General features: G+C 36.3%; 1 protein-coding gene across 2 annotated transcripts in view; it reads right to left on the bottom strand.

Moving 5' to 3' along the window:
* PLA2G4A (phospholipase A2, group IVA (cytosolic, calcium-dependent)) overlaps window positions 1–14,887 on the bottom strand; it is a 154,382-nt gene that overhangs the window by 43,769 nt on the left and 95,726 nt on the right. For both annotated transcript variants that reach the window (XM_011934192.1, XM_011934193.1), the window contains 4 exons: window positions 10,709–10,931; window positions 9,866–9,980; window positions 2,249–2,386; window positions 2,062–2,154 (listed from right to left, as the gene is read on the bottom strand). In XM_011934192.1, coding sequence (XP_011789582.1) covers window positions 2,062–2,154; window positions 2,249–2,386; window positions 9,866–9,980; window positions 10,709–10,931 — 569 coding nt within the window. The remainder of the gene's footprint in view (window positions 1–2,061; window positions 2,155–2,248; window positions 2,387–9,865; window positions 9,981–10,708; window positions 10,932–14,887) is intronic.

Here is a 14,887-nt window from a genome sequence, read left to right as displayed (position 1 = left end):
TCCCTCCCTCCCTCCCTTCCTTCCTTCCTTCCTCTTTTCTTTCTTTCTCTCTTTCTTTCCTTCTTTTTCTTATTTCTTTCTTCTTTCTTTCTTTCCTTTCTTTCTTTCTGCCACATATGATAGTTTAAGAAAATAGTTCAGCAAAATACTGTCTTATTTGTAAGGAAGACTTCATGATAGGAATAGCTAACTATTCTGAATTTACATATTTTCCATCCTAGCATAATGTACAACTCCATCTCTCAAAAGTGTAAATTTTTCACATTTATTCAAAACTCCTTAGAGAGTAGATAATTTCATTCAGAGTTACCTGATTGTAGCCCAGTTTACCTTAAAGTCTTTCTTCAGAAAGAAGAACACAAAAAAGCAAAAATCATCTCTGAACACTCCTTTAGGAGGTAGACTTCAGTCAGCCAAAGGATACAGTAGTCACCAGGAGTCCTCAGAGTCCTCTTGGTCACCTCTCTGGTTTCATTTCTGGAAATCCTTACTTAATCTGAGGTAACATGCTTCCTGCCGACTGGCGGATCACACATACACGATATTCCTCCTCAGTCTGACACACAGTCCGAGTCAATAAGCTGCCAGACTGCCGGCCTCTAAGGAAACTTCTCAACAAAGAACCTTCTCAAAACTACCTAGTATAAACCTCCTCCTTTTCCTTGGCTTTTAGCCACTGTCTCACCCACATTCAGATATGTTATTTCAGTCCTATTCTCTTCCTGCCTTAAGAAGAAAAAAACAACAAACCCTAGGTTATCTGGATTATTCAACAGAGGGGCACAGGAAGCAAACCTCAATATGTGATCTTCTCTTTTTTCTTCTTTTTTTTTAATCTTCACATAATTTAGAGAGAGAGTTTGTTATTTCCACGAAGAGTTGGGAACAGGACATTCATCTGGGATGTAATGTTCATTAAAAGAAATCAAGTAAGATCATTTTATCATTATACACGTTGCCTTGCAGTTACTGTTAAGAGAATGTGCCCCGTGGTAAATGTCATAGCAGGCTCATGAGTGCCACCTACCTTGTCTCTTCATTAACTAGGTGATGATCAGAGGACAGAAAGTAAACGAGCACAAGGTGCCTTATTTCTGGGTTTGTTTTTATTTTTATTTTAAGATCTTTGGCTCCAATGAAATTATAAGATAACTTTTCCATTATTGATTAAGAACTAACCAAAAATACAAATGACACTCTTGAAAATATTATGAACTATAGGAGTTTACCACACTAAATACAAATATTAAATAAATTATCAAATAACTAAAAATCAATTCTTGTGGGAGCAGTGACCATTTCCTTATGCTATCAGTCCAAATAGTCAAAACAAAAATTAGTATTGATTAAAATACAGGTGGCAAGACTTTTGGAAGAAACTGAATGTAAATTTTTTGTTTGCTTAAATTAAATTTATTAATTTAAGAAAACATGTTTCTATGGTATTCTTATAATGAATGAAAACCACTGGTCCCCAGTTGAGATTGTCTACTTTCTCAGGTGTTGTAAATATTCATAATTTATTATAGGCTAATGGGTCAGATTTATCAAAAATCACTAGTTTAAGTGTACTAGGGGTGATTTGATTTTGTTTCCTTCTATTGGGTATAGATTAGTATAAGATGCTAACAGAATTCTGGTGAGGTAATGTTTAAGGGTTAAATAAACTGTGACAAGCATAAACTTCAGTGTAAACATTGCATTTAGCTGTTGGTGAATCTAATCTTTAAAAAGCTACTCTTACTTGGTAAAAAGAGGATTTTCTAATAAAAATAGTATGTTTAGCAGTATAATGCAAAAAAGGAATAGAGATGTGTTCTATTAAAAATGACTCTTAGGAATCAATGATTTTTATGAGTTTTATAACCTCAGTGTCAAAATAATACTTAAGAAATACCTTACATAGTATTTTTAGGAAATATTTAGGTTGATTCAACCAAATTATTAATAAATTTAGAATGATTGAAATATTTATGAAGATTTAATATTTTCTCCATATATGTTAATAAAATTTATCAATGTAGCAAGATTTGTATCAATGTAAGCATATCTTTAGGATACCTAATTCTTCCTCCATTGTGGAGCCTCTACTTTGTGAACCAGAAACGCCCAAAACTCTGTTGAACAATATGGAAAAGGCACTGCCCCAGACACCTAAAATAAAGCAGAAACGGGAAATAACTTAAAATGTACCAGGTTTCAAAATAGTCAAACAAATCAGTGATATATATTTATTTTGATCACTTACCCATTAAGAAATGCAAGGGGTTTTCTTCATACTTCTTAACAACTGTTCCCATAAAAAATTTGCTTCCAAACAAGTCAGGAGCCATAAAAGTACCATATTTAGCCATGCCAATTTCGTATGGACTAAATTCAACCCAATCTGAAAGCATTTTAAAAACAAGGCAATCCATTAACAGGAAAATGCTACAGCATGGTACGCACAGTTAATGATCACTCTAATAATGTCATGCTTATTCTCACGCACTGATTTAAAATATCGAAATGAAAACATTAGCCAAATGCCCATCATGTATATGACACTGTGTGGAAGTTGGGGGAAAAACGCTTAGAGGTGAATAAGACAAGACGATACAAAAAGATCCCTTCTAATTTGCAGAAACTAGATACATTTTTCTATTTAAAAACTCAGATGTCTTTTTGAAGTCAGTTTTCATTCTACAGAATAGCAAACTGAAAACTGCCAACTAGATATAAATTTCATCGAGCAGACAGAAGAAATTAAACTCTTTTTAACAATTCAAACCGTCTATCAAAATGAAATACAATGTTTTCTAACATTTACCTTTTCTTCACCTTCACTTTAATTTTGCTTACTAACCATCTATTCTAACTCCACGAGATTGCAATACCAAGTTTTTAGGTTGAATGTCTTAGAAAAACATGGTAACGGCCGGGGGCGGTGGCTCAAGCCTGTAATCCCAGCACTTTGGGAGGCCAAGACGGGTGGATCACGAGGTCAGGAGATCGAGACCATCCTGGCTAACACGGTGAAACCCCATCTCTACCAAAAAAATACAAAAAAAACTAGCCGGGCCAGGTGGCGGGCGCCTATAGTCCCAGCTACTCCGGAGGCTGAGGCAGGAGAATAGCGTGAACCTGGGAGGCGGAGCGAGCTTGCAGTGAGCTGAGATGCGGCCACTGCACTCCAGCCTGGGCGACAGAGCGAGACTCCGTCTCAAAAAAAAAAAAAGAAAAGAAAAACATGGTAACGGCCGGGCGCGGTGACTTTGGGAGGCCGAGACCGGCGGATCACGAGGTCAGGAGTTCGAGACCATCCTGGCTAACACGGTGAAACCCCGTCTCTACTAAAAAATACAAAAAACTAGCCGGGCCAGGTGGCGGGCGCCTATAGTCCCAGCTACTCCGGAGGCTGAGGCAGGAGAATGGCGGGAACCCGGGAGGCGGAGCTTGCAGTGAGCTGAGATCGAGATCCAGCCACTGCACTCCAGCCCGGGCGACAGAGCCAGACTCCGTCTCAAAAAAAAGAAAAAAGAAAAACATGATAACAGTGCCAGAGATGTACACTGTCTAAGAGTGGGGGCTCTGGAGCCAGACTGTTTGGGATAAAATCCCATTCTGCTGCTTATGAGCTGTGCTTACTGACTTGGTATTATTCTCTCTCTGTCTTAGGTCCCTAATCTATAAAATGTGAATAAAATCAGTAGATAGTGTGTAGGATTGTTTTGAAGATCTACTGAGTTAAGAAATGTAAGGAGCTTAGAAGAGGACATAGCACATTTTTAATTGCTCAATAAATAGTAGCCACTTTATGGTTCATGTATTCCCATTTTCTACATTTGCAACTCCTTCATTCGTCTTCTTGTTGGTAAATGGTACTATTATTCATGCCACTACTCACTTTAGGATTACCCTTGATGGTTCTCTTTCCCTTATAGCTTACATGAGAAAAATAAAGTGCTGTAGACACTATCACCAGGTATGTTTAGAACTTGGTCACTTATCCATTTGTCCACCATGACCATACTGATACAAATTGCTGTATTCTCTCCCTCTCCTGGACCTCCACAATAGCCTCCTAAAATGCTTTTACTCTGTTCACCTATTATCTTTTTGATATCCCATAGCCAGAATAAATCTTTAAAAATATAACTCACAGCACACCACTGTCATCTGAAAGCTTCCCATTACACTGAAAATAAAAACAGGGCTTACAAGGTTCCATCCTGGCCTAGATTGCACTGCCTGTGAGATGTGACCACATCTCTTAATAATGTTCTATCACAGTTTGTCTTGCGTATCCCACTTCACTTCAGTTGCACAGCACAGGTCTTCTTACTGTTCTTCAAAGAAGTCAAGCTCATTCCCACTTCAGCATCTTACACTTGCTATTCCCTTCTGCAGTTATAATGCTTGCTCCTACTTAATCTTTATTTTAGGGTCTTTGCCGATGGTCCATTACAAAATCCCAACATCATCCACCCCTGCCCAACTCTTAATTCTCTGTCCCACTTCATTTTTTTTCTAGCTTTTCTCTTTCTGAAATTGTAATATGTCTGTAACATCTTATCCAACAAAACAAAATCCAAACAATTCCAAAATTCTCAAGCTTTTTTGTTACTCATCTGGTGGTAAAATCTGATCTGAATTCATTTAGTGAGAAATCAGTCTTGAATGTCAGTGGGGACTCTTATAATTCATTTATCCCACTTGACGTGGATATTTACATATCCTACTGGAGAAATATCACTGTTTGATTATAAGAACCCACTGGGGTATTAGGTAATACACAATATGAGTATCTTTATATCTCTAAAATCCAAACATTTTGAATTCTAAAACACACGTCACCAAAGGTTTGGAAAAGGAATTGTGGATCTATATTTATTATTTGTTCAATGGTAGGTCACAACATCCTCCTTTCATGAAGGAAGAGATGAAATCACAACTTTGATAACATTGTAATTCATTATATGTCAAAGCCAAATGGTACATATACTTCATCAGAAAGTGGTGTGATTCACAATGATTTATATGAAATTCATGAGACATGACTAGCAATAAATCAGAGGTTGTTAGGAAAATTCCTGTATTCATACAAGGAATTTCCTATCTCTCAATTTCACAGCCCTATCATGGGAACTGAAGCATAACAACTTCCTGGTTGCTACTTTTCTAGCGATCTCTTCTTGATTAGTGCTGTGGCCTGGGCACACAGTAACTACAGGCATTCTCAAAAGCTAACAGGAGCCCTGCACCCCTCACTGAAGAACTCACAGTGTTAGTTTTCAACTAATTCTCTCCTGCTAGTGACTCTACTTTTTGGTCCAACCTCTCTCCTGCACCTCCATGTACTTCCAGCTTCCTTTGGGGCCCTTACACTCAGATATTCTGTCATCTCCTCCCACTATAAGTACCTAGATAAGAACTCATCACCCTTCTTCCCAGGCCAGCTTACCTATTTCAGTAAACCATGCTATCACTCTATCAAATCCGTCATTGCATCACACCAATGACTTTTAGGCCTCTCATATCCATCTATTCTTTTCTTATCAGTATGTCCCTAGTTCCAGGGCCTTATCACAAAAGCACAATGATATCTCTGCTTCCAGCTTCATTCCTTTCCATTCTGTTTTCATTGGTCACCAAAGTACCTTTTTGAAAAACACTACATAAATAATTTTACTGCCCTGCACAAAAGCATTAACTATTTCCCATTATCATAAAAACCAAATAAAAATACTTCTGTCTCGAATTAAAATCATTCCATAACTTGGGATTAATGGTGCCTCCAAATACAACACCTTTTCTTCACCAATGTGTGCATAAGTCCTAGAGTAGCTTTTTTTGTTTGTTTTTCTTAAGTGATTCCCAAAACATAACTCTGGCTTCCCTTCTGAACATGTTCTCATATTGTTTCCATACAAAAATGTCTTTTTACCTGTACTTGATAGATCCTTCTACATTCAACTTAAATCCAAGTTTCAACACTTTCATAAAGCCTTTCTTATGACTATACTAAATCTCTAAGATATCTCACCCTTATGTGAGCTCTACACACTTATGTCAGGTCTAGGTATATTATAGGAATTTTCCATGCGTTATTTTTGTCTCTTTCAATAGGATTATAACTTTCTTGAGGAAAAGCACTGTATTTGTACTCCTATAGTGCCAGTCAAAACATTTAGCATGATGTTTCATAACATGCTAAGTTCATAACCATAAGTTGTAATCCATAAATGCAGTTTATTCACCAGTGGAAATTCTTAAATGAATGTTTTAAGTCCTTTCTGCAATGTGATGTAGTGGAGGATTTAAGAACTTCTAACAGTTTAAACACCAATGTTTATTTGTTGAAAATTTCCAAGAAATTTCTAAATGAAAGGTGTTTAAAATTATTCCAAGATAGAAGGAAAATGTTATCCAGTATTGTTGAAGTAAAATTGTTAATAAAACTTCTGTAAGTTAATTTGATTATTTGACTCTTAAAAATATAATGCAGAGACTACCTCAACTTTTTCTTCTACATAGCCACTTTCAATCTAAGCATATATTAGAAGAATAAATTACGGACATGTCTCTATTCTTTTTTTCTCAATAACTCAAGTAAAGCTACTTGAACCCTCAAGACATGAACTTTAAGATGTCTTATCTGGGTACAAGATTCACATAATTAATGTTTAATGATTTTGTCTAAATCTGTTGGAAGACACAGCTCAAACCTCCTTATCGCAGAAGCTTAACAATGAAGGTTAATGGTGCACCACTCATCTCAGTAGCAGTGCTGCAGTTAGGCAGATGTCAAACTCAGACACATCCAGATCCAAAGACTACTAACTGGATGTAAAACAGCTTTTTTTTTCAGTCTAAAAGAACCCCAAATATCCACTCACCCAAATATTATTTATTCTTTAATTATTTTAGTTAGGTTTTCTTTGAAAATAGCTATTGACTAAAACTTTAGAATAAAATATAACCACTGTGAAAAGTCCAGAACAATCATGACAATAAAAATAAAACTATTATATTTATATGTCTCTTTATAGTTTTCAGTCTCATCTTCTGCATATTTCATATTATTGCCTTAATAGCTCTAGAAGATAAATCTTAGGGTTAATATGTTTTTTAAATAAGCAGGAAAATAAGAATCAGAGATTACATGACTAGTCTGAGGTATTCAGCTTGAAAGTATTGTAAGACAAGCCTTCTAAATTAGAATGTAGTGCTCTTTTGACCATATCATAATTCTTCCTGGGTGAAGGATGATTTATTTGGCCATGCAAAAATCTGACTAGCGTGCAAGTGTTATAGACCAACCAATTCCAAAAATTTCAAAACTCCCCAAGATAATAGCTATGGGGGGAAAGCTATTTCATTATGGTGCTTACTTTTCTTAGGTAATAAAGTCTTAACTCTCTACTATGAACTCCATTCTAGCCCAAGATGAGTGGTTCCCTGTTGCTGTTGAGCATACCAGATTTATCCTTGACCCTACTACACGCCCCCCTCCACAATCCAATAATTAAATGTTCCTTTCATATTCAAATCCTTTTTTATTATTATGCTTTAAGTTCTAGGGTACATGTGCACAACGTGCAGGTTTTTTACATATGTATACTATTCATCTTTAAGATCTAGACCTCTGACTTTTCTTACACAGCTTTCATAGAACATTCAAAATTGTTAAAATGTACTGGAAACTTGTTATTAGGGCCTGCCATTGTTTTATGTACTTTGTCTCATTTTTTGGCAAAACATTGTGAGAAGTCTCATCTTCATTTAACAGATGAGAAAACTGGGTCTAACAGAGGTTATATAACTTGGTCAAAATGACAGTGTATAGTAACAGCTCTGTAGTCTCTTGTGCCTTAACTTCTTTAATACTTATTGCAAATTTTCCAAACATTTGCAAGGGTAGGGACAATATATTGTGGTGAGGAAAAAGGAGCTCTTCCTTAGCGCCTGGCAGACTATAATCCATATAGTCGGTACTCACTATGCATACATCAGAAGTTAGTATGGGTCAGGCGCGGTGGCTCAAGCCTGTAATCCCAGCACTTTGGGAGGCCGAGACGGGCGGATCACGAGGTCAGGAGTTCGAGACCATCCTGGCTAACACGGTGAAACCCCGTCTCTACTAAAAAATACAAAAAGCTAGCCGGGCGAGGTGGCTGGCGCCTGTAGTCCCAGCTACTCGGGAGGCTGAGGCAGGAGAATGGCCTAAACCCGGGAGGCGGAGCTTGCAGTGAGCTGAGATTGCTTGAGCTCAATTGCAGTGAGCTGAGTGAGCTTGCAGCCACTGCACTCCAGCTTGGGCGACAGAGCGAGACTCCGTCTCAAAAAAAAAAAAAAAAAAGAAGTTAGTATGGTGAAATAAAAAGAATAAAGGATTTTTGAAACCAATTCTCAGAACTGCTAATTACTTTCTAAGTGGCAATGTGCAAATTATTTAATATTTATGAGGTTTGGTTTTTCCTTCTGTTAAAGAGAGCTAAAAATACCTACTCCCTGGTTGTAGGAAATATGGAATAAAATAGCAAATGTGATAAGTGCCTTCTGAACCATAAGCATGACAAACATTTTAGCCAATATTTTAATAAACATTTGAATGAATGGATCCCTTGTGTGCTAATTTTTGTCAACTATTCAAAATTTTTGTCTGACAAAGGCAGTTGAGAGAAAATTGAAAATTACGAAAGGATTCTGGATATATATCTGCTAATTACACACCATGCATGATGGGTTTTTAAGCTCATGGTGTGTCCGAAGTCACTCAGATAACTTTCCTAAAAGTAGGATGAAGCCCACCAGCCACAGTCAGAAATGCCATTGTGCTGCAGACTAACACTGACAGAGCCCTCCCAAAAGTGTGCTATTGTGCCCCTCCTTTCTTTTTTATTTTTTTTGAGACGGAGTCTGTGGCCCAGCCTGGAGTGCCGTGGCACGATCTCGGCTCACTGTAAGCTCTGACTCCTGGGTTCATGACATTCTCCTGTCTCAGCCTCCGGAGTAGTGTTGTGCACTTTTATAGTATCCAAGAAGCAAAGCTTGAGAGGAAACAAGTGTTCACTCCTGAGATTTTAACAAAATGAGGCATTTGTTCATCAACTACAACAAATATACACAAGAACATTTTAGGTGCTGAATTATAAAAATTACAACAGCACTTTGAATGGCAAACATACAATTGGCTCTATATACCCATGAGTTCAGCAAATTCTATCAACTGCAGATCAAAAATATTTTTAAAAAATTCCAGAAAATGTAACGTTGTTGACATGTATACGTTTGATCTGTACTAAATATGTACAGACTTTTGTTCCTTGTAATTATTCCCTAAACAATATAACAACTATTTACCTAGCATTTACACTGTATTAGGTATTGTAAATAACCTAGAGATGATTTAAAGTATGCAGAAGAATGTGTGTAGGTTACCTACAAATACTGTGCCATTTTGCATATGGGGGTCCTGGAACCAATCCCCCATGAGTATCAAGGGACAACTGTAGATCGTATTACCCAATTAATGAAAAGATAACCAACAAGTAAAATAATTTGCACTACCTAAAAGCACCAGGCATATTATTTTGTCAAAAGTTACTGAGGAATGGATAATTAAAATTGAGTTATTGATTGTATCCATGATTTTTATTGTATTACAGTGAATGAAAATACATTAGTTACTAGTTTCATGGAATATTCTCTGCAACCAGAAAATCATCTCACTTAATATTTTCTTACATTTTCAAAGTCTTATGTTACAGAAAATACATTAAAATAAACAACTGAAATTGCTTATGACCTTCCTCTAAAGAAAACCATGGGAAACTGCAATTCAGAGGTTCCAGAAAGTGTTCTGAGAAAGGAAACAGCATACCTGCAAACATTAGCTCTGAAACGTCAGGTTTGACATGAAGACAGGTGAAAAGAGGTAAAGGGCATTGTGCAGTATTGACTTTTTCCTTCAAACTACTCAGGGTAGTATTCATTCTCTGTCCACAGAAGAAAGAAAAAGATGACTTTAAATTTATAAACGGATAAAGGAAGAATGCTATTCAAAATGTACTTCCAATCAAAATCTTATAATTTTATAATAAAAATAACTCTTATTACTTCTAGAAATTATAGGTCCCGAATAAACAACAAAAAATAAGCTCTATGGAAGTAACTATCTTCATTTAAAAAATCATCATAACTCTAGAGATTATGTCTACATCTGAACTGGAGAATGAATTAGCAACTGTGGAGCCTGGAAGAAACTTAGCCCCTGGACCCCTTGTCACAGGCTCTCCTCTGCTTCATCTTCAAGGAAATATCAATTTAATCATGTATCAAGCGAGTCTGTTCTATGATCCCCTTCCTTTCTTGAATCTGTTCAGGCAAACTTCATTCTTCCTCATCTAAAAATGTTACCTTCCTTGGAGGGAACGGGCAGTTAAGGGTTAAAATGTGAATTTTTCTTTTTTTTTTTTTTCCCAGAGAAAAGTAATACAAAAGCACTTCCTCACACATTCAAAACCTTTACATCGTTGGAATGAATTAGTAAGCACTAGTTGAAAGGTAGAAGAATTATAATCTCTGGTGGGATTCTAGTTGGATGAATAAGTAGAGTCCAGTGACTTTTATAAAATGTATTACATTTTCTTTTATTTAAAATATAATATTATAATATGTCCTGTCTACTTGTTATAAAAGTAATGTAGATTGAACTGTAACTTACATTATGAATTAGTGTTTCTCCTATTAACATCCCAAAGATATCAGTAAAGGTGACAGGTTGTCCAGAGCTTTTCTTCTTCCATAAAGACTCAACATATCTTTTAACTTTCTGTGGTGTGAGAAGTAAAAGGGGGTTGTGGCTAACATTTTTCATTAGTTCTTCATTAATCTCCTCTGGCCCTTTCTCTGGAAAATCAGGGTGAGAATACAAGGTTGACATGTACCTAAACAGAAAACAGAACACAATCAGTAAAGTCAAAGGGCATGACACAGCAGTCTCCAAAGAAAGTAGGCACTCTGTAAATAAAGCATGGTGGATATACTTGGTTAACTTCATTATCTGATTGCAGATTTTAAAACATTTAAGAAAAGAATGTGTCAATCAGAAAGGAGTTGGTCTACCATGAAGGCAAAGTAAAAAAGAGGTGTCAGAGGAAACACTGAACTTTCATCCACAGTCTAAGAGAGAGGGTGCCCTACTAGGCCTACTGTCCATTATCTAGTGTGCCAGGAATGGGGTATCTCTATCAGACTATTAGAGACTGATGACAGAGCACATCTGAGTCATGTAAATGAACTGACTTGTCTGGCTACAAGACTAGTCAAGGAATCTGATCGTCTAAATTTCTATGATGATTATCTACAGGTAGAAAATGTGTTGTCCCAACTATTGTAAATTCTTAATTCCCTTAACAAATGATTTTTTTTTTCGTTAATTATCCATTGGCCAACTAGACAAAAATCTCAAACCCTGTCAGCTGTAGGTCTCTAAATTAGTGAATGTATGAATCTGAAGGCAAAATCCTAAAGAGAAATAAGATCTTTAAAGTAAATGCTTTCTTATGAAGCCTCTTGGCTGCCAGCCGTTTGGCCACTTCTAGTAAAACTGGAAATCACCATGAACGTTGATATTTGATATCTAGATAATAAATATTCAGTTGTGGTGCTCCTGCCTGTGAACCAATACCTCTAGTATGGTGGATCTCATGCTGACTATTAATTACTCATTTTCTTATCTGTTTCCCTCAATAAATTGTATCCTCCTCCTTCATGAAATAAATTTTGTTTTTTCATCTTTTTTAGCCTCAGCGACTAGTTAATGTCTGGCATATTACAAGTATAGCTTAGGAAACTCACATAACAAAATAAAAATAGAATATGTAAACACTCCATCACTTCATCCAACCAAGGAGAAAATAGCACATGTTTTAATCTCTTATTTCCTTGGGATTCAAATCAAAATGTCTATTATAATGGTTATTGTACCTTCGAGGGGAGAAAACTAATTCTTGTTAGGCCCCAACTATATTCTGGACACTGTGTTGGTCAATTGTTCATAAGCTGTTGTCTTGAAGACTCACAGTGGCTTTCAAATATTCTATTTTAATTATCAGGAAAGAGAGCATTGGGAAATTTAAATAACATACTCATACTCCCCAGTTTATAACAGCAGAACTGGAATTCACAATTTGTCCTCTCCCTGATAGGCTTTTTTTTTTTTAGTCTATTATACAAGACTTCAGTTTTCAGAGACCAAACTATTCCCATTTCACAATAAATTATAACTCCTTATTGAGTTTGAGTTCCTTGGAAACAAACTGAGAGTAATTATCAGTTCATAAATGGAGAGTAACAGACCCACAATGGAACACATGTGCAGAAAAAAAAAAACTTAAAAAAATTTTTATACAACAAATTGAATTTGAAACAGTTTCCTCAACATGTGGTAATGATAAATCAAATAGACTTGCTCAACTCAACTTAGTATAATCACCAAATAGCTATAAAAATGCAGCTTTGAATACTTGAAAGACACACAGTTCATTTATTCCTATAGTTATTCCAAAGTCTGCCATGTGATTTATCCAAATCAACAAAGATATGATATTCTAGACCTTCTCATACTTTTAATAAATGCACAATATGCTCTCTGAAGGTTGAAGTAATCTGGTGTATTCTCGCTCTCTCTTTCTCTCTTCCCCTCTCATGAAGCAGTTGGCTTGGAAATACAAACCCTGGTGAGAAACTGAAAAACCTAGAATACTTCAACAATTGGCATTGGGTTAATGGTCTCTGCTTGTTCAGCATTTATGACACATATTCCTTAGAATTCACAAGGTGAGTTGGATAATCTTTTCATGGTGTCCCTGCAGTAACATCTGAGTGAAACTATCTCAAAAAGTAAAAAAATAAAACATACAAGTATCACCCCAATTTCTAACTCTGTAGTTAAGCCTTAATTTTTATCTCTTTACCAATGATGTTTCTCAATTATGCCAGTCAAGTTTCAAAAAGACAGTAGCTTAGACATAGCAGGGCCTCTACAAATTAGTTAATTAATGAATGAAAGGGTCTTAGGCTTATTTACATAAAAATCTGGAAATATTTGCCTCGAGTTTTCCAACATATTTATATGATAGGACACCTCATTCTTTTTATCTAAATGCATTTTAAATCTAAATCATGCCAGAGAGGAAGCGATGCTCAGTTCAATCCCTGTCTCCAAATCAAATGGTCAATGTTTCAAAATACCAGTAGCTAACCACCAGACTTGCTGAATCCGAACTTTCATGGGTAAACATTTAGGGTGAAACATTTAGAATTTTTGTGCTTAAAAAGTGCAGAAGTGATTCTCATCTGCAACTAAGATTTGGAATGACTTGAGAAGACTCTCAACATCTGTTAAGCAAATATCTTAAGACTCTTTAAAAACCCCTAAATTAATTTTCCCATAAAATGCAGTTACTTAACGCATTTCTTCATTTAGTGAGTAAGCAACTATGACCTAAGGAAAATCAGGCACTGTGCTAGGTAAGAGAGATTCATTAGGGAACAAGACAAACTGAGTTCTTAAACAACAAATTTTCTCTAACACGTATCTTGACCTTTGATCCTGTCACATCTTATGTGACAATTTTTGTTATTGTTTCTTTTCTCATTGTTTCAAGAATTTTTCGTACTGTTAAACTGAAAGTTCTCGCTCTCAAATACTATTTTAGTTGGTTCAATAAATTGGACCATATTGTCTACCGATGCAGAGCTGCTCTCACTTTTTTTAGATGGTAATACTGTACAAATTTGGCAGTCAACATCCAATAGCCCCTTACGATGCTATAAAAGAACAGCTGAGGAAGAAAGCTGTGCTAATCCTGAGTAAAAGAACACAGGATTACTGTCCTGGTTTTTTAGTTCACTTATTTCAGGTCTCCAGGTTGGCTAATACTTACATTTAATGAATCACAACTATCATCCAAAATTAATTTCAGAAGTAATTACCATAAAGATAGTAGCAGGTATAAGGGAAGCTCTGTCCTACCTAAAATTCTCTTTTGTGATCACAGGAAACTTTCTGGGAGGTCCAGGGCTTCTCCAGATATTTCCGTATTACCTCACTTATACCAAATAATGGCCGTGTATCAGCAGAATATAAAAGATTACACAACATAGAAGTGTAATGTGTTTTTCCAAGTCTTTCCGAATTCCTTCCTTTGAACTTTTTACCTTCTCACCTGTACTTTTTAAGAGAGAACTGTGAGCATGAATCATCCTGACCACTTTTTCTTCTGGTAAGGGAGCATCTCTTCTTTCCCTGGTTAACATCTTCACCTGTGCTTTCCATCTTGTATCCTGTCTCTGCCGGAGTCTTTTTCTATCTATGATCCTTCTATTTCTTTATCTTCCATCTATCCCTCTACATTATTTTCTACACCTCAGACATCTATGAAAATGCTCAACTCTCTTAAATTCTGAAAAAAAAATTAATAAAAACCCTTCCCTGGGCCCTATGTTCCCTTCAAACAATGACTGAGCTCCTTTCTTCCCTTTCTAAACCAAGTACTTGAAATAATAGATGAATTTTATGAGGTTCACATGCCTATTTTTTGGGCTTTCATGTTTTATTCACTTCTTATTTTTTACAATCTCATGCTCAAAAGTATCTTCTTTTTTTTTTTTGAGATGGAGTTTCTCTCTTGTTGCCCACGCTGGTGCAATCTTGGTTCACTGCAACCTCCGCTTCCCAGGTTCAAGGGATTCTCCTGCCTCAGCCTCCCGAGTAGCTTAAGATTACAGGCATGCACCACCACGCCCGGCTAAATTTTTTGTATTTTTAGTAGAGACGGGGTTTCTCCATGTTGGTCAGGCTGGTCTGGAACTCCCGACCTCAGATGATCCACCCACT

Source organism: Colobus angolensis, unplaced genomic scaffold (assembly GCF_000951035.1).
Source record: "Colobus angolensis palliatus isolate OR3802 unplaced genomic scaffold, Cang.pa_1.0 Scaffold132, whole genome shotgun sequence".
Taxonomy (NCBI): domain Eukaryota; kingdom Metazoa; phylum Chordata; class Mammalia; order Primates; family Cercopithecidae; genus Colobus; species Colobus angolensis.
This window is presented reverse-complemented; position numbering and strand designations above follow the sequence as displayed.